Here is a 27620-nt window from a genome sequence, read left to right as displayed (position 1 = left end):
TATTGTTACCAAAATGTCAACAACGCCTTGCCCTTGACAACGGCAGCGAGTGTTCTCAGAAGGTTCGGTTTCTCCAACTTGAGCGAGAATTCCAACAATATAAACTGGACGTTTTGGGCCTAAGCGAAGTCAAATGGCTGGACTCTGGTAGTAGTATAGAATTGTCGTGTGCATGTGCGTAACAAGAGAAGCACTGATACCGGCCTCGAAAGGAATCACCCTGTGAAGATCGCTTACGTTCGCTTGCTGGGAGCATCTGACTGTATAATCAATTCTCCAATCGAGGTTAAGGATTCTGTTTTTTGAACTAACTGTTTCGGATTTCTGACTCTTCTGGAATGTCCAGTCTTAGCAGACTATCGTAGGAACCCGTAGGAGGTTCAACCCGGGGACGGATGCCTGTACTACCCGCGACGTGATGTCCGTCGCCCAGTGGAAGATGTGTCTCGTAAAGCAGAAAGCGGTCTCTCAACTAATGCCTCAATATCCAGAAAGGATAGCTCGACACGGTAGATGAATTTTCAAGCGTGCCAAGCATATCTATCCACCTCAAGGAATTGAAGGTTTTTAACGTCCAGCATTACGAGGAGTCCAACGTGTCGAAATTCAGGGCACAGTATCTGTTATAGGATGGATTTACTTGCTCTAAAATCAAACTGTCTGGTGCTGGTGAGTTTTTCGACAACTTTCTCGCCCGTGTACACAGCGGTCGGCATGCAAACGAGATAACGTGCCCCCTCACCCCCGCGACTCTGCGTGTTCTAAGAGTTTCGGCAAATCTCCCGATATTCGCCTTCGCGACATTCTATGCTTAGAGAGAAAACCGGGCTGGTGCACAACGACTAATAGCGTTAGCTACTTCGAACACGATGTATTGGTGGTCACCTGCCGAGAAGCCTCTTAGAACTCGCAACTCGTGCACAGACGGCACCAGTGATTTCGATTCAAAAGTTACATAAGCGATGCTTACTTCGCATCCTGGGCGCCGAAACGTTGGTGTAGATCTCGCGGCCATTTTCAGGATCCGTTTCCCTTCGGAGTCTGGGTAGGTATGCCGCATTCAAGCGCTTTGCATTAAAGTCACCCACTAATAGGGTACAACCCTCCGTACTCAAAATGGTGTCCTCCAGAGCATCAAGCCTGGTTCAAAAGTCCAACATAGTCTCATTCGATGCACCAAAAAACCTTATCCCTAAACAATGAACTCTGAAAAAGCCATCCCCTCGGCCTCGGGCAAGAACCCGGAATTTATTGCTGTCCCGAAGTCAGATGGCGGCAGTACCCGATGAACTGAGTTGCAATGAAGAAGATTGAGTTCTTTTTCGGGTACTGTCCACTGATTAGCTTTTACTACCCCAACGAACTGTGCCATGAACTCATGGCTGCTCTCCAATGCATGTGAATTTGTTGGATACGGCCGATGTAAGACGCTTTCTGGCCTTTTCCAGTTCCATTCTGAAGACTGGACACCTCACCGAGTCTACAGTGTATGCAATAGTCTCACCAGGAGCACCAAAATTTGTGCAGTTCGCAATTCGCAATTCTCTTTTCGGTTGCTGCTCTGTGTCTTGCCAACATGCTGGCAAGTCGCCGATACATTGCAGATGTGTGCCCATAATCTAAATACCTGTAACAGTTAGTGGAACTTATTCGCATTCGTACCCTACATACTACCTAATAAGTTTTTATTTTTCGAGTGTTAAAGAGTTTCCTCCCGCATTTCCCGGAAACTTCCATCGGAGCGAGTTATTGATCTCGAGAATTCGCGGAGCTGATACCTATCTGAATACCTCCAGTTTGACCTTTTTTGATGAGACCAACTGGCTCTCGGAGAAGGAAGAGACTCCAAGCTAGAAACCAGAGACTTCTGCCCCAGCAGCCGGACCAATTGTTAAAAAAGTGACTGATGATCCAGGGCAGAGGCAACTCATCAGACGTTCCCTCACCGCTCTCTCCCAGGGCAAAGGGGCATCTGATGAATTGCTTTTGCCCTGGGCGCAACCGTCAGTCACTCTCTTTTGAAAATTTTGGTATTTACCAAAAAAAGAGGCGTCTGTGGAAGAAAGTTGTTTTCCAATTCGTCCGGTCCGACATCACCTAGATGCGTAGTAAGGGCTCCCTCAATACTCAAATGAAACAATACCCTTGTCAGTTGCCTTTGTTTCCTGATGTTTTCCTCTTATGATCTACCATTCGTAACCACTTTGACTTTGGGCAGACGGTTTTCTAACGGCGTAAATCCTGAAGACTACTTTGGTGAAGCCTATTTCAGAGGCCGTTCCGTTTTTTTACCAATTCGATTTACAACGGAATGTTTACGAACATTTGGGGCTTACGGTGTTTACAATGGGAAGGGCATTTATTTTCACTTTTCGCGTGTATTCCGTTGCTTTCCATATGATTGAATAAATGAATGATAGGCTTTACAGTAATCTGGGCAGATAGGATCGAACTTAGCACAATAGCCACGGAGTTTCACAAACTTCAAACACTGACTTTACTGTGCCTCACTGGGGTAATGAAGACATGCCCAACGACATCCCTGAAAGTCCTTCTAGAAGTAAATATCGAGGGCATCAGCGAGGCGGAGAATGGAATAAATTGCAAGAAGACTATCATTCTTCCTAAACTGTATTCCAAATTACTGATACTGAGGTTCCGTTTCGCCAAAAAATTCAAAACAAGCGTGACATTGACCTACGGCATAAACCAGGAAATGACTACCTGGTACAGTTGCAGGTCTTTCTAGAGGGAATGGGAGGACCGGTCGTTGGTCCAAGGAAAGTATACTTTGAACCATTGTATACTTCACGCGGAAACCTTCGGTAGATGTGTGCCTGCCTTGAAACTCCAAAGGAACTCTAGAGGGCAGAACCAGGGGGCTACCAAAACAATTGATCCATCCAGGCAAACTAATGTGAGAATACCTGAATACGCTAGGCTCGCACAATAAAATCTGCAGACTCTGAGTTTCCAACCATGTTGGATTAGAAGCCAGCAAGGTTACGGATTAGCTGACCAAAAAAGAAGCAAGAATTCCGCCAGACAAACCAGAATTACCTTGTGGAATCGAAGAAAAGTACGTGATTGTGGCACTAAAGATTGCAGAGGAACTACTAGACGAACTTATCAGGACTGGGACAGTCCAAGGCACTCATTGGGGATACGAATCCAGGCACATGTAGCGTTTCTTAAACCTCACCAAGAGGAGATATAGGATCCAATTGACAATAATCACTGGTCATTGCAGGTTAAATTGCCACTTGATCGATATACTTTAGTTAATATGTACACAATAACCACGAAAGGAGACTACCGTTCATCTTGGACTTGGTCCACTTTCCCTTGACACTATTATTATCATTATTACACACACAGAAAAATAAAGTTAGTGTGGATTTATAGTTTCGTGAAGCACTGTGTTTAAAATCATATGTGAGGAGTTCCTTTGATAGTCGACTGTCCCTATTTTATACACCCCGAAAACTTCTTCTACATTAGGCAGTCTCGTGATTTATTAGTTACAGCAGGAAATAAGAATGGGAAACTAAGTTATTCCTGGCTTTGAACTTTCGCAGTCTCAATACCCTTTCAGAGGAGATATTTCCTCCTCCTTTTTCCCAAATCAGTTATACCACATATATAGTCTCGAAACTTATTCCACTTGCCACGGTTGCCTGAATGTATCCGTCTGGAAATATCGGAGTGAAAAGGTTCTGTTGGGCAAATACAAATATTTGGACACGACTTTCAATAATGCATTAAAAGTTCATGTCAAAGCAATCGAATCGTATAGAGCCGTAGACGAATAGCCCAAACGCCGTGAAAAAATTAATAGCCTTTTTGTTCGGAACTAGGAAAGGATTATGCAGCCCACAGTATAGCTGCGGAACTCCGTATTTTGTTAAGGGAAAGTCGCACCGCGTCCTTGAAGAACTATTGTGCCCGGAACTCCGTATTGCAATGCATCCAATTTCATATATGCATGAGTATTCTAAATGGGGGCATTTCATCCTTTAGTTGTGCAAAGTGAACTAAATCAATCTGTCTCACCTAAATACATCCCCGTTGCTAGCCGGAAGTGGCAGGATGGTTGGAACTAAAGGTGACTCCTTCAAAGGTCTGCCTTCATTGCTGGCCAGCACAATCGTAGATCCTACATCCGATAGCACGAAAAACGAGTGCCAATGTGTCTGCAAAATAAAGAAGAATATTAAAACCGGCTCGGGAAAGACACTCGTACCCGCCTACCTGCAAAAACAGTGCCCGAATCGCCTCGAGAATTTCCCTCGCAGATGGCTGCAATAGCGACTGGAACATCGCTTGTCCCTGTTTTCAACGAATTTTCGATATCCATTTGTTAATACAAATACGAACTAAAAACGCTTGAAATGCAAAAAGGAATTCCAAATAGAGCTCACCTCCCGTTGAATTCCATGGATGTTCGCAGTCCCACCCTTAGCCCACAGCACAGGAACTTTCATGGCATTCCCCGAAAGGGCAATGGCACGCGCTGATTGCCCGTCGCCGATAACTACAATCCCTGCCAGCGGAACTCCGTCGGTTTGCTGACACAACGATGTCAATACGTTCACGGAGAATCTGTAAGAAAAGTTAAACGTGAATTTGATATGCAAACATATGTGCTCAGGATCATATAAATGCAAACAAAGGATTGAATTGAAAATGGAATTGCAAAAAAGGTGTATGCGCTCATAACTGTTGTATTTCTTGCAGAGTACACAGTTTGCAGATTAGATCACTGAGAGGTAAAAAGAAACAAGAGTTTTTCAAACACGTTATCCTGCAGAAGAGATGTTGGTGCGTTCTACTTATCAAACCAAATATGGGGATGTACATACATACATATAATGCATGCATTATAGAATGGGATTAGTTGACAAGTTCTCATTTCTGTTTCGAGCAAAAACTTTTATTAAAAATTAAAATCGTTGCAAGTGGGGCAAATGCCGCACAGTTTGCTTTTAGTTTATGGATACACTCTTCAGGTCCCACTGAGTAAGTCCTCGTAGAAACTTAAATCTTAGAGTCAATAATGCCAACACTGAAGCTGTAATAACTGGAGCTTTATGAAATGATTGCGTGGTCCAAAACCGGCCACTACTACACTTGCATATTATTGTGGATTGAATTGATTCTTCGCTGAAAGTATGGACACATAATGCTTCCCGGTTAGCAGCAGTGCATATTTTCTGTTCAGCCAGTTCAAGTCCATTAATTCGATGTCCTTCCTCGTGACCATCATTCCATCTGAGGCACGGTCTGTCACGTCTTCCTTTTCTACGATAGATATTGGCCTTATAAACTTTTCGGGTTGGAGCATCCATCCTCTTCTATACATATCAAGTAGCCCGCCCATCACAACCGACTGAGTCGAATTTTATATACTCGTAGAATCAAACATCGCTCATAAATTTCGTCGTTACATGGGCTACGCAATCGTCCATTCTTCTGTAGGAGGCCAACAATTCTTCGGAGGACTTCTCTTCCAAACAAGGCTAATGATGCGTCCAGACACTTGCTATTTGCAGCAAACTCCAAACCTTCAACAAATATTTACCTTGGTTTTCCGTATCAACATCTTGATCGCGTGCAAGTGCGTTACACTAGCCACACCCGTGCAACCAAGCTGTCAAACAGATTGTTGGTTGGCGAGATGTTGCACCTGCATTGCCACATTTTGAGACTTGGCGAGTGTGTAGACGGGCCAGATCGCCAACAATCGCTTGCAACCACGTCAAATACCCTGTCCACTCGCTTACGACTGACGCTTTTTCCCAAGCCTTGGCGAATATGTGGACGGCACTTAAGAGTTTATAATTTTTCGTGCTGCTGACTGCTAACAACCCTGTGCGGATTATCCATATATGCGAAATTATCGACAGTTTCAAAGCTGTAGCCCCCTATCTTTCTTCTTTCGTTTTTGATGTCTAGAAGAAGGCCTTTTGTACATCTTCGTTTGTTCTTACAAAAATGTTCGAACTGTCAGCATAGGCCAGACCTCGGATGGACTTCAAGAGGATTATGCCTCTCGCATCAACATAAACGTCACGGATGACTTTTTCCAGGGCCGGGCTAAAAAGGTTGACGGTGAAAGTTCTCGAAAGTGATGCTGGTGTGGTCAGGGTCACCTTAGTCAATCTTACCACTTAGTCGTGGGCCACATTCTCTCATGTCCGGAAATAGTTTTACCTAGGCTATGCTAGCCACTCAAAGTCTTCGTTGCTTGTCGTGAGAGGCGACTAAAAGGCATAGAAATTTGCTCATAATGGGTGATCTGAATTGGACGGGTGATGGGAAAACGCGATCTAGGCGTAAAGACAATTGTGACAGGTTTGTGAATTTCTAAAGCTTCCACCGCCCCGTCATTGGTGGTACATTGTTCGAAAGTTTGCCATAAGGTCAGTTGGGTTTCAATTGACCGACACCCCATGAGCAATTCAATTGAGTTGTCTGCTGGATGCCGACTGTTCCAACAAACAGAATAGACATCGTGTTTGCCATCAATGCACTCAAACGGTGTAAATCCACCAGGCTCAACGGCCTCCCGGCAGAGTTATTCATTGCCGCACCTTCAGTAACTGCAGAGCTGCTACTTCCACTCGCACGGTAATCTTGAGAATCAGGATCCTTCCCAAAGAAGGACACCCGTTTTGAGTGGAAAATTGCTCCCTGCCGTCGCAAAGGTAATAGCTAAAATAATCTTGGAACGCAATAGAGAGCATCTCGAAAGCTTAGCCGACAGAGAGGAGGTGAGTTTCACTCCGTTTCCATTTTGGAGCAGTGGGCGGAAAAGAAGGAACAGGATGTGTCAATCACGCCTATCATGCATATAATTTCCGAGGATTCTAGCTAATATAGAATATTATAGATAGGTTTTATGTATAGTTAATTATTTGAAATAATAAAACTTGTTTTTCTTATTCGCTAGTGTTAATATTTTTTTTTTTTTTTGAAATACCGATATTTCGGGAACCACTTGTTCTCTTCATCAGTGCTAACAAGTCGGCTCCTCAGTAGGTTTATTAGTTGTATTTATACTAATCTAGATTAGTATATAGATAGACTAGTGAAGGGATAATGAACACATTCAATGCGCTTTTCTTATTCTTCCCCGAGAGACACCGGAGACACGTTGCAGGAATTCGGACACCAACTCAAGTATGAGTTCCCTGCAGAACCCCTAGGTAATTGACTTGGTCATAACTTGAATGTGGAGGTCACCAATGCTATGTCCGACATGCGGCTGCTGATGACCATTGCGGATGGCTTGGATTCGACATATCTAATCCAAATTCCATCCGAATATCACGGCTAAACCATATAGCATCATTCAGTAATCATTAAAGGGGGTTCAGTGGCATGCAAAATCAAAGAGAACAAATGCCCCTAGAAAATGTTCTTCTGTATACGGATAGGCTCTGAGTCGTTGGTACCCTCAGATGAATGCACTGATAAGGTGGTACGCTACCGTCGCCCTAAACTTTATTAGTTTGGGAACCACGTGATGAAGATGTAGAACGTTGATTATCCAGGTACACTATACACTGTCGAAAGCCTTGGCATAATCTATATAGCAACAGAAGAATTTTCTTTGGCCTCTAGCTGTCTGTTCCATAACTGCCGGTAATGAGTTGCTCTTTGCATTCCTTTGATCCGACTTGGCAGCCCTTCTAATTCTCGAACAAAATCTTATTGTTCTCGATGTGCGCACTGACCTTTCGAGCAATAGTGGAGTTATGCATTTTTTGAGGGTTGGTAAACAAGTAATCGATTTTGTGTCTGCTGAGTCCTGCACCACGTCCTTCTTGAGGAGAAGGGGTGGAACTTCCTCCATCCAACTGATGACCTGATTTATGCTGTGTGACAGGCAGGGATGGTAACAAAATAGCAGGCCTTGAGAATAAAGGCCTGAAAATAGCTGGGAAGTATTTGCAAAGTTGCTTGACGCATGCCTAGTGGAAGGGATCACGTATGAAAACACCAAAAGCAACTGATTCTTACCTAAAACTTGTAAACCTTCTGGTGAACCATCCACAAATAGACCAATATAGACGCTTTAGGGAAAATACTAGAACAAGGAATATAAATAAGTCGTTCCCTATTGCGAGAAGTGTGAGAGGTTTGTTAGACCAACAATTCGGCTTCTGTACAGTAAGGTAGCGCTAACAAGTATTTCGCCGTAGTTGCCCATATGCAAAATATACTCAACTCGCCAAATATAACCTAACAAGGAGATTTCTGGTCAGAATTGGCATACTCAATTACTTCACTACGCTTCTTATTCTAAAGAGCATATACGAAATTCTCGGAAATGAATCCTTTTCATAGACCAAATACTCCAAGACTCTATACATGTCCAGTAACTCTGAAAATTCTATCTCACATGGATGATGAGGTTGCGTTCCGACTGAATACTGATATTTCACTACCGCATCTACAATCACTTGTCAATTTGAGTTGCGAGTATCAGATTGGGCGATCAGACGACTCGCTTTCACGTTATTGGTTTCAGATCCACGAGAAGAACCGCCGAATTCGCCTGGAACATCGAGATGACCCTTTGCGGAAGGACACTTTTAGGCTGACTCAAATGCGATGGGAGCGATGGATTGAGTACTTTGATGAACTACTGAACAACCAAAACATCGGCGAGTTGGCGGTCCTGCCAACTGAAGGCGACGGAAAAATACTGCCACCACCAAGTATAGAAGAAACAGTTCGTGCATTTCCCCGGCTTAAAAATCATAAGTAAATATAGAGGCGACCAATTACACCAAGTGGTTCATTAACTTGTGCTCAACATGTGGGACAGCGAATCAATGCCTGAAGACTGGCATTATTGTCTCATGCATAAAAAAGAAGATATCACACAGTGCAAATATAGAGGTACCTTGTTTGTGAGTACCATCTATAATATATTCTCCGCTATCTTGCTAGGCCAGATAGCCCCATACGCCCAGAACATCGCTGGCCCATACTAAAGAGGCTTTACTCCAGGCAAATCAGCAGCACATCAAATTTTCCCCTTGAGGCAAGTGAATGGAAAACTGTTGGAATATGGACATCAGTTGCACTATCTATTCATTGACTTTAAAGCCGCCTATGATAGCGTAGCCAGGGTAAAACTGTACACGGCCATGAGAAAATTCGGTATCCCGACGAAATTGGTAAGGCTGATTAGGATGAGGCTCACCAATCTGTGAGGCCAAATGAAAGCAGCAGGATCACTCTGAAGACGGGGAAAGGGATGCCCTACCATGTGTCCTCTGTAATCTGCCCCTCGAGAAAGTGATCCGTGATGCTGAGGTAAATGCAAGAGGTACAATCCTCTTTAAGTCCACCCAACTACTGGCCTGCAGACGATATCGACATCATGGGAAGAACCACCCGAGTCGCACAAACTGCCTTCATCCAGATCGAGCAGGCGGCGCGAGATATTGGGCTGCACATCAATAAAGGCAAGACAAAGTATATGGTGGCAACGTAAGCACCAGAAACCAACAAACCAACCACACCAAACCGCACTAGGCAAACGGGAGGAATAAAGAGAGGAGAATATCTTTGAGAGCGTTGATAATTTCTCTTATCTAGGGTCGAAAATCACAACCGATAATAGCTACGATGATGAAATTCGCCCACGGTTGTTGGCAGTCAATAGAGCCTATTTCAGCTTACAAAAACTCTTCCGCTTGAAACTTTTCACCATAGGGTCAAAGGTCTTACTGTACAAGACAATGATCTTGTCAGTCCTCATGTATTCCACGGAGACTTGGGTTCGCGTTCGAGAGAAGAATCCTCCGAAGAATTTTTGGCCCCCTACATGAGGATGGACGATTCCGTAGCCTACATAACGACGAAATCTATGGTCGTCAAATTGTGGATAAAATCCGGCTCAATAGGTTACGGTGGGCGGGTCACTTAATCTGTATGGGTGAGTATGATCCAGCCGGGAAAGTCTACAAAGGCAATATCTATGGTAGGAGAAGAAGATGAGGCAGATCCTGCCTGAGATAGAGCGATGGCCAGACAGCTTTTAGGGATATCGAATTGGTGGACCTCGGCGCAAAACCGGGATATCTGAAGTTCCTTATCAAGGCAGGCCTAGACCGGATACTGGTTGTTGCGCCGTTGATGATGATGATCTTAATAAAATTACTGAGCGAATAATACTTCGAAATTCCTCTGTAGAAAGCTTGGTGGAAGCAAACACATGCAACATTCTCGGCAATAGATCCATGTTTGCTCTCCTAGGAAGTGAGGAGGAAATAAGTAGAAGCACCCAAGATCAATCTTTCGGGCGCAACCGTCTCCTGCTGGGATAGGATGAAGAATCATACACAAGAAAACGATCCAGGCGGCATCGGCACACCGCTTACCAACCTCGTTGCTACCCGAAATGTGCTCAATGAGATTCCGTGACCCTTTACCGCTTGAGTTGTTCCTCCTGTGCATACTCTTCTTGGTCAGATCATTATTCGGGCCGAGGAACTTCCTTAGTAATGTGATTACTGATTTTATCCCTAAAAAGGGCAAGGTGTAGGACTCCGCACTCCGACTCCATTACCAACCCTCTACAAATTCATAGCGTCGATTATTAGTGAAAGGGTCAATGCGCACCTCGAGACCAACAATATTCTGGCCGAGCAGCAGAAAGGCTGCCCAGTTGCAACAAGGGGTGGCAAAGAACAGCTCATTATCAACTCAGCAGTTGTAGGACAGACAACTAGAGGCTAAAGAAACCTTTTTAGATGCTATATCTATTTCGTCAAGGCTTTGGACAGAGTCCGGCACTCCTGCGACGGGCATAGAACGCTGGCAGATCAGTGCGTTCATCTGCGAGTTTCAACACCTCAGAGCCCATCCACATACGAAGAGGCTTCTTCTATGGGGTTAATTGAGTCGTGTTTGGTTTTGTATGGCACTAAGCCCTCTTTCATGGCTACTGAATGATGCTAGAGGACATGCTTTTACAATGGCCATAATATAGCTTATCTGTTAAGTTCGAGCTGACACATTTGATTTATTACACTTAGATGACATCAAGTTGTATACTGGTACAAAGGAGCATCTTAGGAGTCTGTTGCGAATAATAGATACGTTTAGCCGTGATATTAGGGTTTAATTTGGAATAGACAAATACCCAATCAAAACCATCTGCAAAGGTCATCACGGGTCGTATGCCGAGTATAGCATTAGTGACCTCTACATTCCAGCTCTGACCGAAACAGACTTCTTCAAGTACCTAGGAATTCTGCAATTTTCTGTGATCAACGTAGGGTTGTTGCGTTAACCAGTGGCGTCACAAGGTTTGATTGCATCGGAAATGAGGATATCCTCCAACGCATCCCATTATGGAGATAGAAAGAGGTGATTTTTTTACTTTAAATATTTAATATATGTTTTTATTTCACTGATTACAACATAAAGTATCTTACTACCAATCCAAGTACGGAAGTCTCGGCATCCAAGTAAGCAATTACCTTCCAATATGTAAACATTTTCATTAATAGTAAACTACGCATTAAATAGGCACAAAAAATTATAATCCAGATATGAAAAGTTGGGTTTCGTTATGAATACAAATATCACTTCACCAGGATTTAAGACTGTTTTGTGGTTGTATCATTCGAAAAAGTCTTCCCAAAATTGTGATAAAGCAAACTGAAAAGGAAGTTTCCTTTGTCATAATACCAATTTTAATGTTTGAAAGTTATGACCATAATCAAATAGTATATTAAAAAGTCGTCAACAAGGTAACCTTTAATAGGAGTTTTGCATTAAATGGTTGTTCGACTGGCATAACACTCTACCAAAATAATATTTTCCTGAATTTATACCCAATACACGTGTTTTTCATCCAAGTTCCCCACGCTCCCTACCCCCAACATTTATTATGCTATAAAGGCTCAACAAATATACCAGTGTGAACATAGATCAACATTGTAATACATTCAATACATGTGTATGTACATTTCTATGTGTCAATGTGTGGAGTTTCGTTCGCCCCTAGCTGATATTGCAATTTGCTCATAAATATATCACCCCCAGTCTCCGGAGTTTTGTTTTTATGGATTGTATTCGAAAGCTTCAAGGCCTTTACACCCCGGACCTAAGGACATAAGGGATACTCAGTTTGTATAAAAACAACCAAATATACATACATTCCTGCCCTTACTAAATGTAGTGTGCAAGGTTAAATCCTTGCTTTTTTCCTTGTTGATATCAACCCACTAAATAAAATTGTATCGAAGGTCGCATGTTTGTGCATATGTATGTATATATGAAAATGTCAGACCGTATGAACTCTTATCTAAATTTTGCATCCATTTGGCCAACTGACACTTCAGAGTAATCCGAGTATGTGAACCATTGAAGCAATTTATAAGGAAAAACTCCATACTCAATTCGTAGAGACAGTTTTTGAATATTTATTCACTTACCCAGAAAGGTGAGAGTCGAGGCTGAGTATAGCCTCCAAGAGGCGTTCTAGCCTCTCTTATAAAGAAGGATCTGTACTTAGTCACAACGACCGCACATATAGACATATGTATACATTGCCCAAGTTCTATTGATCACAGTTAGCTTGTTAATTTGATTAGACCAGGTGGAAGTGAACAAAAGTAGGTAGATACATATCTAATGTACATTCATGGGGATATCTTCGCTCAAGAGAAAATTTTCAGAGTAGAAAATGTGTGCAAAAGCGAAGTAAACTTTTTCCACACTAGAGACATTGGCATTCATAAGCTTTCTAGAGTTGGACTCTGGCCAAATGGAAACATAACCATCGTAAAAAAGTCCGTCCCAAGCGAATGATATTTTAATTTTCTGAATACTTGGATGCCCTTTAAAACGAGCCTGGAAAGGGGTTCGATTCCTTTCACGTCCAAGTTGAGAGTCCCAAAATTTATTTCCCAAAGAAAATTGTAAGCAGTATTGCAAGATGATTTACTTCGTAGCATGTCATACATAAGAAAATGTGTTTTTTGCTACTTCTTAAACCAGTGAAAAAATAAATTCGTACATGGTCGCTTTTCACGCCTTTCCCTTAAGGTTGGGGGTTGAGTAGGGCTGCCAAGCAGCCTACCGATACCCTGTCCCAATATAGGGCTGATGTAACAGCTTCACAAGAGATGCACTGGGCAGGGATCGCTTTCCTGGAGAAGCGCCACTACACCATATATTATACTGGCCACCCGCTAAACCAAGGGATCAAAGTAGATTTCCCGCTGTTATGAGCTTTGAAAACCTGTATGCAGGTGATACGTTAGCTCCCATAGCTTACACAAAACTACCAACGACAACAGACTGCCGACTATCAAACTGTGACACGAAATATTAATTGGAAGAACCTGGTTTGCGCGGAAAGCGGTTCAGAAACTTTCGTGGGCCTCCTCAAACGGGACCACTTCCAACCAATATAAACCTGAACCACTATCTCGTTGGCGTGTTGCTTCGAACTCGAATAACAATATCACCTGGAATCTAAATTTTAATTTTATTTCTTTTCAAAAAACCCAACAGTTGGTCGCTTTCCCCTAAACCCAAGAATCTAATTTCATTTGAACAATTCAAATTTCGTTTTTTTTTTTTGTGTAAACACAAAACCTTATTAAAATCCGTTTACTGTCTGTTTGTCTGTCTGTCCGTCACACACATTTTTCTCGGAGACGTGAACGCTCACGCATACAGTGAGTTACATCCTCTTACGACGAATTTAAGGGAGGTCCCCACACATGCAAAAAGGGGGTGTACATTTTTTTTTCATAAAATATAGTGATGTGGGGTATCAAATTAAAGGTCTTGGTTAGTACGAAGCCGTTGTTAGTTTTAACATTTGTTTGAAAGGTCGGGAATGCGGGGGGTTGAAACTGATCATTCCTTTAAAGAGGCCATTCTTAGAAACTACCCAACCGAAAAATCTGAAAAAAAGGAAGCTGCCACTATATGCTGCCTGGGCTCCGAAATACCTTCCATACTGATATCTGTACAAATAAAGTTAATAATAGTATATTGCTATAATTTTTAGTAATTGGCTGCAAAACCCCTCTTAAGTCCATGTTAGCACCACGAAACAATATAGGGTGTAATATAGGGCATGATCTCACCAAGTTTGGTGGAAATCGCACTATTATTAACAAAGTTATAATAGGTCAAAGTTATCGCTTCTTTGCAAATTCAAGACTTTGAATGTCAATATCATCCGAAAGTGCATATTCTCCCATAATATATGCATATATTACGTGCTACGTACTAAGAAATACACAAAACCTTTCGTACCTGAAGCGTCCAGCTTCCGGTTTTAATAATTTTCCAATGGTGCAAGCGAAATCATTCGTTGGCCCTCACAAACTTGAATATGCATACATGCATAACACAATGCAATAGGGTGTAGTTGTCAGCAAGATCAGGAACTAGCTATTACTTGTATTTTTATCGCTAATCAGTGCACACATTTTAGATCCCAGTTTTTCCGTGAACAATTCCCTAAAAACAAACATGCGTCGCCTGCTCTTACCAGTACTGAGGATAACCTCATCGGCTGAGAGTAGTTAGAGGTAATAAAAATGCCGAAAAATAACAAGACCACTACCAACATCGGCGATAGCGATTGCGGACCGGAAGACAGACGTCCGCCTTCGAAGAAGGCAAGGCCATCAAGTGAATAAAAAAGGGTAACAACGACGAAGAAGTTCTCTTGTGGTGGCTTGACGGAGCTTGCCTCCTTGGATTTAATTGTTGTTCCCAACCACCCCAAGAATGTGTGTAACTTTTTTGTTTCTCTCCGATTATAAAGGCAAATACTACATCGGACTGATTACATCGTTTCAAACAGTTAATAGAGTAATTTTAAGATTAAGATTTTTCTATTATATACAAGCAACAATGAACAGAGTCTCAAGTTTCCTTGTCCGAACTGTCACAACCTCGGCAGATACCGGTTTTTACCTAATACTAGGACTTAGAGATCCTACTTACTTAGAATAAAATGGCGCTGTTGGTAGTGGCTCTCTGACAACCAAGTAAGAGTGAACACTGAAGCCATCCACGACTGAGTAATTCGTAACACCAATAAGGGAGAAATGGATACCGCAGTAATAGCAGTTAACAGAGGTCTTGGAAATTAAGCAACGACAAGTGATTTTCATCTACAACTTGAGGAACGGCCCAATCACAAAAAAAAGCCTGACGACTGGTTCGACGATGAATGTAAACTAACAAAGGAACGGAAGGATACTACATACTGGGCATACTGCACTCTCAAAGAAAGTGAGCAGGCCACAGACCCATCATGAACTTCACCGAGTGGAGAAGGAACGGATAGAATTGCAGCCGAACTGGTTAAACATAGAAGTGGCCAATTACAGCAAGTGATTCATCAACGTATACGCAAGATGTGGGAATTCAAATCAATGCCTGACTATTATCAACCAAACATTATCTGTTCCATACATAAAGAAAGAGTGCAGCAATTACTGAGGAACCCCATTGTTGAGAACTATCTATAAGATATTCTCGGCTATTTGGCTAGATCAGAACATCATCGGCGCTACTCCAGGAAAATCGGAAGCAGATCAAATTTTCTCTAGGCGGCAAGCAACGGAAAAACTGTTGGAATATGACCGTGCACCATTTTTTTTATAGATTCAAGGTTGCCTCCTTTACGAATAATGTTAAAAAAAAATCTGTTTCAGAAAGTACTAACCAAAACCTTTGTCGTAAAAATTTGACACCCCCCTTACACAACATCTAAAACGATCTTATTCACTGCATCGACATCAGAGCCCCGATGTATAGGAACTGCCTTTTATGCAGCTTGGAATGATAACAACTGAGCTCTCCAAGTTTATCGAAGGCAACCACAAAATGCACAAAGTCATTAAAAACAAGGTGATAGCTGTTAGAATCCTTTATAATGTATTGTAGGAGAAAGAAGAAGGTCCAACGACAAGCCAAACCCCGCTGCCTAACTGTACCAGACACAACTGACGCGTCATTTCGTCATCCATCCACAAGTGGGAGCGTCGGCGTGCGGAGCAAAATCCAAGGTTAATGCAAAGGGGGGTGGGCCAAGGTCGTGAAAAAAAGAAGAAGACGAAGCCATTGGTTCCTGTGGGAAAAGTTCGAATTCGATTGTTTATCTACCGTCTAACAGAAAAGATTTCATTAAAGAAGTAAGAAGGATTAACAAATATGGAAATGCTTACTATGCGAAGGGAACGAGGGATTGGATAACCTGCATATTACCGGAAGGGGCAAAAAAGAGTTCAAATAAACTTCAATCCAATAATTGTACGGTCATTCACGATTAGCTTGAGTGCAAATCCATGGTGGAAACTGCCATCAGAATTGAACCCCATTGAAACCTTGACAGTAGTGCGAGGATCACTGATTGGATTTTGCAACAGCGATATGGGCGCATGGTCGCCGAGCCATACAGTATATCATGAATCCATTGGTTATTGACTTTGTGTGGGCGAAAATAAGCTGGGTATGCATTTACAGGTGCTACATACCACTGAGTCTCACAATATCTGAATTTGGAAACTTGCGAGGTAAACTTGACACAAGGCGACAACCTCCGCACATGATTTCCAGGCCGCCGAGTGTAGCAGCACAGAGATGTACACCAGATAACGCATTTTATAAAAAACCTTTGCCCAGCTAGATATAGTACTGATTATCAAATGTGTGATGCAAGCACGTATAGAGAGGGATAGTCGAATTCAATTTTAGAAAGGGTGATTGTCAGCCCACCGCTGGCACAATATATTCCTAACAAGTTTACGAGCTGGACGTGTCAAGTGGTGAGAGTACTGTGCTATCGTAGCGGAAGGTTGCGGTTCAAATCTCCCTGGTGGCAGAGGGATTTGTTATCATGACTAGATGACCGATGCCAGTCGACTCAGTTGTGAATGTGTACGTGAGTTAAATCAGGGTAATAATCTCGGGTGAGCGCAATGCTGACCACATTACCTCCTACAGTGCACTGTAGTGTACCGTTACGGTGAGAATGAAGTGCTCTAACACACTTCAAGGCCCTGATCCGTTATGGATTGTTGCGCCAATGGTTAATAATACTAAGCTCTAATTGATCGCCATCCACCACATAGCAAGCCTGACGTTCTGTTAGTAGACAATGTGGGTCGTTCCGCGTATATTATTGATGTTGATATCCCCATAATAACAACATCGAACGGAACATGGAGAAAAGGTGAACTTTAAGCCACTAGCTTGGGAAATCAAAGAAATTTGGTGTCTCAAGAAAATGTGTCTCTTTTAAATTGTCATTGTTAATTCATCACGGCTTCCCATGATGTCCTTGGACGCTCATGCTCTGAATCAAACCATGTTTGCTTCTATTTATTTTTCAAATATGAGGACAAACAACGTTAATTCCTAATTTGCAGGGAGCATCAATTTGAAGAAAATAAAGATAAGGTAACACTGTTACTGTGTTGTGTATTTCGTGAGAATTCTCCAAATTTGACTTTCGTATTATTTAGTAAGTCAGCTTGAGAGCGTGAATAAAATAATCAATCATCAATAATTACATATAATAAATAATTCTTACCTCCCATTTGACGGCAAGTCAACATAAAGCGGCCGCAATGGCGGACCCTTCGGACTCCCAAAAGGCGGACCCATGTCAAGCAATGTCCTTGCCAAAGTGCGACCCCATGTTTTCGCCCCTCCGCTGACAGCTACAATGAAGTAAACAGCGTCTGAACGCTCTGGAAATACTGGAAGTCCTGTAGGTGGCTGCTGCAGGCGGTCTTGTTGCCTTCCACGCTTGCCATTGCTGCCAAATTTTGATGAAGACAGTAATGGTTCCACTCTTGGTTCAGGGACCTCCTCGTTGCTCTCTATGTCTGGAGCGAACAGTTCGCCAAGAGCTGGTGTGTTTCTAATAGGGCTACTGCTGCTCGTACTGGTGCTGCTGCTTTTCACTTGATCTCGTTTGGCTGCTGTCAGCCTTGTCATTGATATAGTTGTCGAACTACGCTCAGTGATTAAACTACCATTTGTAAGGTTACTGTAGTTGCTAACCACGTTAAAGTTTTTGTAATTTATAGTATTTGTACTGTTGTCAGCTAATAGAAATTTCGTGAAGCTCATGCATTTGAATAGAATTAGTAAAATGAAGACGTATCCATTCGAAAACATTGTTTTGAAGCCTTGCGTGTTGAGTTCAAATGAAATGGATCGACACAGACGTGACTGGTGTGCTCTGGTAGGCGTTGTCGTTCCGCAAGCCACAGGTTCTCTGAAACTTAATCTGCAATAGTTGGCGTACTGGCATGTGTAAACTTCTGCGTCTTGGAAGCTTCAGGCTATGTTCGCGAATTACCGCGTATATCAGGACATTATCGAGCAATTTTCTTTGAATACTCGCTGGAACGTCGATTTTTCTGCTGTTAACTTGATTCCTGTGGGTGTTGTACTTGGCATTATAGGCGGACTGCAACACATGAAAAACGTGTGGATCATGTTGCAGCTTTTCGAGGGTTCTATCAAATTTCCATGGCTTTGGAAGCGTAGTACAAGCACCGGTTCTATGTTAACTTTTGTCGCAGTGTTGACAGATTCAACGGTCAATAAATACTTTATAATTCTAACGATAAATAGCGCTAATATATATATGTACAGGTAAATGCATCGCGATGTCCACCTCCTTCCATTAGTGGTGGGATGACTTCCTTACCCATTAATCAACATTCTAGGAAAGTTTGTGCATCTTTGGCCCCATTCAAAGTTCTCATAATAAATTATTTTGTTCTCATTTCAACGTCCTGTTCCAGCTCCAGGATAATCGATTTCAATATCGCGTTCACCGCTAAGCGCCCACGTTTACAACGCATAACATCAGGCAGAATATGAATGAGAATATTCCGTCAATATTTCCAAGGGGTGCGATTCTATCAATCACATTGCCAACGAGACGTCTAGAAACAAATACCCGTCAGCCTAATGCTACCGCAAGTCGTTGTTGTCGCCTCCTCTCCGCTTTTCCGTTGAAGAATGTTCATTGCTATTTTTTGCAATTCGATTTGTTCGCAGGCAATGTTCACTCACCGACAGGCTTCAACATTTCGAAGGATCCATTTCGAGTTTTGTCTAGCACTGCGCAAATTTGCAAATCATTAAATCGTCTATGGGAAAATACCCAGCTTAAGGGGATGATAGGCATATTGAGTGCGCATTAGTACTTTTATGAGTGTCATCCTTGAATTCGAATGAGCTTGTATTTTTAGCTGAATTTTTGCTGTTTGTATCGCTTCATTGCGCCGTACGTTTCACATTCTGTAAAAAAGACAAAAATAACCATTATTCAGACCACGGAAGTACCAATATTCAATTTTTCAGTCATTAAACAATAACCTAGATCAGCGGTAATTTCCAACTGTAGAATGAAGAAAATATGCATTCTCACAATGGTTTGTCCCGAAAATTCAGGACACTTTCATTCTCTCTACATTTTCTACCCTAAATCATGTCCAATTTCGCAATGTGATATTAGTTTCATCCACAGAACTTCACATTTTTGCTCTATTATTAGAATTAATTATTCAGGTCAGATTCTAGTTTGTCACCTTGAAAGGTAATATTGTGGAACTTTTTGTGTCCAGCTTCCGTCACACACAATTTGTGTCACAGAAATTTTATGTATTATATAATATATATATATATATTATTCGAGCCTAATCCTTTAAAGAAATTATGACTTGAAGTTTGCGAAGGGTGTGGTACAGTTAGGCAATGCCAATACTCTAACGAATTGACAGGAGCGAACGTTAGCATGTCTGTTTGTCTGTTACACCTAATTTATTCGAAGACGGCTGGACCGATTGCCGCGAAACTTGGTGATAAGGTGTGACCTATGAAACCATTTACATAAAGCTAATGGTACCATTTTTGTATGGGATTCGAGGGGAGATCTCAATACATGCGAGAAGGGGGCAGAACATTTTTTCACAGAATATAGTCATGTGGAGTATCAAACGGAAGATCTCGATCAGTACAACTGAAAGGAAGGGGGACCGAAAATGTGTCCGCAATGACTGGTCCTCAGAATCAATTTAAAAATCGGAAAAAAAACAACAATATTACATCTATAAGAAATTTTTGAGGCTGTCAAAAGGTACTATAGGTCGCAGGGCGAAACGTGGATTGCTACACACGATGGAGCATAAAACCTGGGAAACGCCTGCTGAACCAATACCAACAGCACCACTGCCAAAACCTATTTCCACCTCCACGTGGTGATCGCTGGGAGTTCTTTCTTTATGAAAAACTGCAGACGGTGAAGGATAAAGGCTAGTCTCCATTCATAAGATTTGCGCATTTTCTCATGAAACGTGCGCTCCCTGCACAGACCGAATGCTGCTGTGCAGCTAGCCGATACCTTGTCCCAATATAGGGCTGATGAAACAGCATTACAAGAGATGCGATGGACAGGGACCGGTTTCCTGGAGAAGAGCCTGCTGTTATCGGCTTAGAATATATATGCGAAAGACTATGCACTCTGCGTTCGAGAGGCAAGTTTAGAAATATAAGCCTCATAAACGTTCACGCCCCTACAGAGGAGACTGCAGAGTCGGAGAAGGATACCTTCTACGAGGCGGAAAAATGCTGCATACCGAGTAATGTTGCATTCCCAAAGAACGCGGGCACGCGCAGAGACTTATCACAAACTCCGTCTAGAAGGGAAGCGACTTCACAGACGGAAAAAGAAATCCTGGGAGAACCAACAAGTCTGTGTACTCGAAAAGTACAGGGAGCAACCGCACCAGGCGCGGAAGTTTTGCCAACAAGTCAGCAGGATGAAGCCTTATACACCACGATGTTCATCCTGCCCAGACAAAGAGGGAGATCTGATCATAAGTCGCTAGGAACCGATGGAATTACAGCCGAATTAGTTAAATATGAAGGCGACCAGTTACACTAAGTGGTTCATCAACTTATGCTTAAGGTATGGGACAACGAATCAATGCCTGACGATTGTCGACGAGGCATTATCCATCTTATACATAAAAAGGGAGATATCACACAGTGCAGAGGTATCACCCCGCTGAGTACTATCTATAAGAAATTCTACGCTATCTTGCTAGCCCCATACGCCCAGAACATCATTGGCCCATACCATAGAGGCTTCACTCCAGGCAACTCAGCAACAGATCAGATTTTCTCTGTGCGGCAAGCAATGGAAAAACTGTTGGAATATGGACAACAGTTGCACTATCTATTCATCGACTTTAAAGCCACTTATGATAGCATAGGCAGGGTAAAAATGTACACGGCCATAAGAGAATTAGGTATCTGGAAGAAATTAATAAGACTGACTAGGCTGATCCTGATCAATGTGCGATGCCAGATAAAAGCAGCATGATCACTCTCAAGACCATTCGACATCAACAATGGTCTACGACAAGGGGATGTCCTATCATGCGTCCTCTTTAACCTGGCCCTCGAGAAAGTGATCCGCGATGCTGAGGTAAATGGAAGAGGTACGATCCTCTTTAAGTCCACCCAACCACTGGCCTTTGCTGACGATATCGACATCATGGGAAGAACCACCCGAGACGTACAAACTGCCTTCATCCAGATCGATCAGGTGGCGATCAGCGCGAGATCTTGGGCGGCACATCAATGAAGGCAAGACAAAATATATGGCGGCAACGTCAGCACCGAAGACGAACCAACCAACAACATCAATCCGCACTGGTCAAACAAGGAAGAATAAGGATAGGAGAATAAAACTTTGAGACTGTTGACAATTTCTCCTATCTAGGGTCGAAAATCACAAGCGAAAACAGCTACGATGATGAAATCCGCGGACGGTTGTTGTCAGCCAATAGAGCCTACAGCTTACAAAAACTGTTCCGCTCGAAACGTGTCACCATAGGGTCAAAGCTCTTACTATACAAGACAATGATTTTGCTAGTTCTCATGTATTCCTCTTAGCAAGAAAAATTGCGAACTCTGGGCCGCGTTCGAGAGAAGAATGCTCCGAAGAATTTTTGGCCCCCTACATGAGGATGAACGATTCCGTAGCCTTCATAACGACGAAATCTATGAGCGATACCATGACCGTCAAGTTGTGGATAAAATCCAGCTCAATAGGTTACGGTGGGCAGGTCACTTAATCCGTATGGATGAGGAGTCTAGAAAGACAATATCTATGGTAAAAAAAGAAGACGAGGCAGACCCTGCCTAAGATGGAGCGATGGCGTACGTTAGGACGCCAGGCAGCTTTTAGGGATATCGAATTGGTGGACCTCGGCGCCAAGCCGGGATGTCTGGTCAATTATTCGAAGCAGGCATGAATATCTACATATATGTATCTACTAATAAAATTCGCGGGAAGTGTCCAATAGGATAGACATCTGTGTACATTAATACCACCGGTATTGAATTTACGTACATTGGTGTATAATTTTGTGCACAGAATGGAAATGGGAATGCATAAGGTTAATTTAAATGCGTTAGTAGGCGATTTATTTTACTTAGGATGAGCACAATATGTATGATTTGTATGTATGTACGGATATAAGTGTATCCTGGTATTTGGCAAAATATGAAGGAATATTTTGCATTCTTAGCTAGCTACGAATGGAAAAACGTCCTCACACAAGATGAACACAAAGCATTTATACCCCAACCGCCCAGCTTGCAGTATCCCGACTTGTTTCATGTCATCATGGGCACGTTTAAATTTTCAATCGTACCCCGTAAGGGGAAGAGAATGGGAAGCATATATAAAGGAAGGAAAAGGTCGCCCGTTTATAACCTTTCCACCAAGTAGGGTTATGACGTCTCAAAGGGGAGCTAACTTCATATCATAACGTTAGGATTTAACTTTAATCCTCATCCCCGGAGAAGTAAAAGAGGATAAGAGGAGAGAAGGGGCGGAGGCTTTTCCCTTCAAATCAGGGAAAAAGGAAGGCATGGTAGATGAAGGGGAAGCCCTTCATTTCTGAAACCTTGAAAGAACTGCCACGGTCATCTTCTGTTTGAAGGTTATGGGCGAAAGGGCGTTTTTTTTTGGTATCATTAACAAGTTTCTGGACAAAAGTAGAAGGTAGGCCTCATTCCTTCCTCCTACATATCCTCCTCACCCTCTCCTTCCGTGCGGGAGCGTTGTAAATTTTCAAGGTGGTTGACCGCCACGATTTTTTAATGGAATTTAGGAGAGAAATAAAACGGAAATCTGATTTCCAACCATATAGGCCCATTAGAACGATGGCTTGAGCATCTGCGAATTGGAGATCCCGCCAACTGAAGACGACGGACAAATTCTGCTTTCACTAAGCATGGAAGAAACAGTCCCTACAATTCATCGATTTAAAAACCATAACTCGCCAGGAACCGGTGAAATTACAGCCAACATGAAGGCGACCAACTACACTAAGCGGTTCATCAACTTACACTCAAGGTGTGGAGCAGTGAATCAATGCCTGACGACTGGCAACGAGGCATTATTTATCCCGTATATAAAAAGGGAGGTACCACGCAGGGAAGCAATTAAAGAGGTATCACGTTGCTGAGAACTTTCATAAGATCGGCCCACACCAAAGAGGCTTCTCTCCAGGCAAATCAGCAACAGATCAAATTTTCTCTGTGCGGCAACCGATGGAAAAGCTTTTGGAATATGGCCATCAGTCGCACCATCTTTTCATCGAAAACAAGGAGGGCCATGATAGCATTGTCAGGGTAAAAGTAGTCAGGGTGAAACTACAACTCGACGAAATTGATAAGACTGCCTAAGCTGACCTTGAGCAATATGTGAGGCCAGATAGAAGTGCGAATGTCTATTATTCTCGTTAATATGATGCGAGCATCTTACTTGCATGGCTTAAGATGCACTGATGCAAGATTGCTATAACTTTGATAGTAATAGTCGAATTTCCATGAAACTTGGCAGTATTATGTACGATGGCCTAGATTGCTTATTAGCCGTTTTAGCGAAAACTTTGTGACAGTGGGACAAACAGACAGACAGTCAGACAGTGAATCGATTTTAATAAGGTTTTTTTACACAAAACTTTAGAAAGCTCTACTTTAAGAGCCTTAGCCTTTTACGAGAAAGGGTAACCGTCGCGACTTTTTATCGAATTTAGAGAGGGGGCACCTCTCCGTTACCCCTCCATAAACATTCCACAAATCACAACTAAACTTTTTTTCTTCGGAATTAGTAGTTTCTTTCATCCGTATCCATCCATATTCGGTAAATATTTAGCTTTCCTTTCGCAAATGGATCTAATTGCCCCACTAGCAAAGTGCAACATTTAGTCCGACTCCGCTTCCCGCCTTTTCTAAATCAGAAAAATTTGACCAACATCCATAACTCAGTGAGAGTGCAAACAAATATCATTCACGTAATCATGCGAGGTATTTAAGGAAAGATGATATAGTCCACTAAAGTTACCACGCCCCCGGACCAAGCAGTATGAAGGACGTCACCGATGACGAGAAGAAAAAGTATCAGTAACAGAATGTAACCTTGCCAGGACTTCGTTTCAGAATTCACGTTCCTCAGAGATTTTACCTCGACACAGTACGTACATTTTGCGCCACCATATATCGCTCTGATAATAGTGTATTTTATACAATCCTACAAATATTTTCACCGTATCGTATACTTATTTTGTTATAATTAAATAAGAATTATTATCATTATCTATGAGCCAATTGATCATATGGAGGTTTTGAGATACGACTCACTCTCAATATATTAAAATTTCGGAATCATGAAACCAAAGGAATTCAACGCCGCTTGACGATCAAGTCAAAACGGACGCGTTGCGCGCCGATATGCTTTAACTACGCCAAGGAGACCCTCCGACGTCAAAGCCGAAGTTGTGTCGAGATCACCCGCTTGCAGGGACTCTCTCAAGGTGGCTACAGTGGTTTTCGGGAGGCATTTGTCCTAATGAAGATGCATGAGCAGGAGTCTGATGCAGACCACATTATCTGTCGTTGGGTTCAATATTTTCAACTCCGTCATGTTCTTTACAAAACAAGTGCACATATAGTGTTTCAGGCAAAGCACTCAGTAAAATAAAAACAGAATGCCAAGATCAGGGAAAGGGAGGCATAGCATTTGCTGCATTATACTATACCCTACCTGATCTCGCTTTGAACGTCATTACAAAAAGTGGATCATGCTAACTAATCAACTCGGAAACATACTAGTACGCTAAATACTGGTACCCTTAGTTGAGGGATAAATTTAGCTATAAACTTCTCTAGTTAGGTAGCCAATGCAATCAGTATGGTGTCTGCATTGCCATCAAAAAGACCGAGCAATTTAATGACCGTTTTGTGAATCCCACTACCATCTGAGCTAGCCGTACTATTCCCTTTTGTACCGTTTAAGCACCACAGATAGGATAGCCCCGATGCCAAGGAAGATACCTTCTTATTCGACCTAGGGCACTATAAAAAACTTATGATAAAGCAGTCACTCAAAAAGAGGGATCTGTGTCGACTTGTCAAAAGCCAACATCAACTTCGTGTCATGATAACAACAATACTCGTACGTTACTTTCTCACCATGGGTGGCGGGAATACTTCTAATAGGTTTTAACAGTACAATTTGCTCATTATTTGCTTCAACAAGCAGTGCCGACATTTAGAACAATTCCGCCTGTCAGCGCCACATAAGTCGAGGAAGCAATCAAACGAATGAAATCGGGTAAAGGGACAGGATCCGACATGACGGTACCGCGGGGATGTTGCTTGATACGTCTCAGGATTATTTTAATTATTATTTTTGCGACAACAGGGAGCACACAAATACCTCTTCAATTGTCACATTGAACAAACAAATTCAAATTCACAAACCTCCCACAATAGCTGCGCCAATTTCGTTATGAGATAAGCTTGCGGTGGGAATTATTCAATCAAATTTAGCTTTGGTGTCAATTATAATTTAAATTTGTCCCAATTAGTGCTGGTGAAAGATCTTATTATGGTCATCACTCGCTTTTGGAACTGGTAAAATGGGAAGAGTTTAAGTTCAATTGCGAATTGGTCAGATATACCTGATAACGTCGTACATGGTTTCACCGGAAAGCCCTGTCTGGTTTCACCAGACAGCAGGAAGAAGTCAATCATGGATTCACTTACTAATCTTGTGGCTGAATCCAGTAAGACAAGTTAGATTAACGTCCAAGGTTCGTTCCACACGTATACGTATATAAAACGACACAATCCTGACCATCATCAGGGAGCATGTTTGAATTGAGGTCATCGCGGAAACTGGCGGCCAAGGGTCGATAAAGCCGCACGCCGCATTATAGACAATAGTTTTATTACTCGCCGAAGCACTCTTCTTCGCCGTCCAACTGAAGTTTCCGCTGAAGTTCGGAACGAATTCCAAAGAGTGTGTATAGAATTCTCGGAAATGGATCCTTTGCATAGACCAAGTATTCCCAGGCTCGATGCATCTCCGGCAAATCCGAAAATTATATCTCAAATCAATGACGCAATTGCATCTCGACTGTGTGCTGATATGTCGCTGCTGCAACTAAAGTCGCTTGTATGTTGTGGTGCAGTTGCGGTTGCCAGATTGCACGGTCAGAGGATTCGCTCTCACGTTATTCGGCTGAGCGATTGAAAAGATCCACCGACTGCAACGTCGGCGTGACTCACTAAGGAAATTGCTAGGATAACTCAAATCAGCTCTGGCAATGCCAGCAGACGGTGAAGAATAAACCGCAGTAGGTCTACCAGAAATATGCCATCCCCAATGAGACACCCGTAGTTCAACATTGAACTGAAAATACACTCTATCATGTGTAGTCCGTTGCGACGGTATGACGGAAGTCACTCCCATCGTGTCCAGAATGCAACGTACGCGATGAACAACAAATAACAATACTCCAGAGGAGGGAATCGTTGGGTCCTCTTTGGTTCCGCATGGCTACTGAATAATGCTAGAGGACATGGTTTTTGCAATCAAATATTGCGTACATGCTAAGTTCGAGCTGACACACTTGATGTAGTTAGATGACATGAAGTTGTATGCTGGTACTGATGACGACCTCAAAAGCATGTTGCGAATAGTAGACAAGTTCAGCGGTGATATTCCAATGGAATTTAGGTTAGATAAGTGTCGAATCCAAGCCATCCGCAAAGGTCAGCACGAACCGCATGCCGGACATAGCATTGGCGGCCTCCACATGCAAGCTATGACCGGAACAAACTTCTACAAGTTCCTATGAATTTTGTAAGGAATTCATTCTCAAACTAGTTATCTGAAGGATGCTCTGCTCTCTGAGTTTCTGCGACGTGTATAGCTTGTACTCAAATCGCATCTTGCTCGTGACTCAGGAACTCATTCACAGCTGATTGACTGGTATCCGACATCGAGTCACAATACAAATCCCACTACCGCTAACGAGGTTTGAACACAGGCGTTATTATAGTTTTGTATACACCAAGCTTTGCTTTACTGTTTATTCAACTGGCTTTTAAAATCGGTAGGACTGAGTAGAAGGCTCTATTTGCGAGCTGGGTTCGCCGTTTTATTTCATGAAGTTCGTTTCCGTTTTTCTTCAGTTATCTATAAAATTGTTAACATTTTCTAG

General features: G+C 42.5%; 1 protein-coding gene across 3 annotated transcripts in view; it reads right to left on the bottom strand.

The window, feature by feature from the left end:
• Positions 1-27620, bottom strand: part of LOC119661346 — a 295095-nt gene that overhangs the window by 170856 nt on the left and 96619 nt on the right. For all 3 annotated transcript variants that reach the window (XM_038070648.1, XM_038070650.1, XM_038070649.1), the window contains 4 exons: positions 17600-19329; positions 4422-4602; positions 4252-4329; positions 4054-4193 (listed from right to left, as the gene is read on the bottom strand). In XM_038070648.1, the coding sequence (XP_037926576.1) occupies positions 4054-4193; positions 4252-4329; positions 4422-4602; positions 17600-18192 (992 nt within the window). In that variant the 5' untranslated portion in view covers positions 18193-19329. The remainder of the gene's footprint in view (positions 1-4053; positions 4194-4251; positions 4330-4421; positions 4603-17599; positions 19330-27620) is intronic.

The sequence above is a fragment of the Hermetia illucens genome, chromosome 1, assembly GCF_905115235.1.
Source record: "Hermetia illucens chromosome 1, iHerIll2.2.curated.20191125, whole genome shotgun sequence".
Taxonomy (NCBI): Eukaryota; Metazoa; Arthropoda; class Insecta; order Diptera; family Stratiomyidae; genus Hermetia; species Hermetia illucens.
Note: the sequence above shows the minus strand (reverse complement) of the source record. Positions and strands in the feature narration are given on the sequence as shown.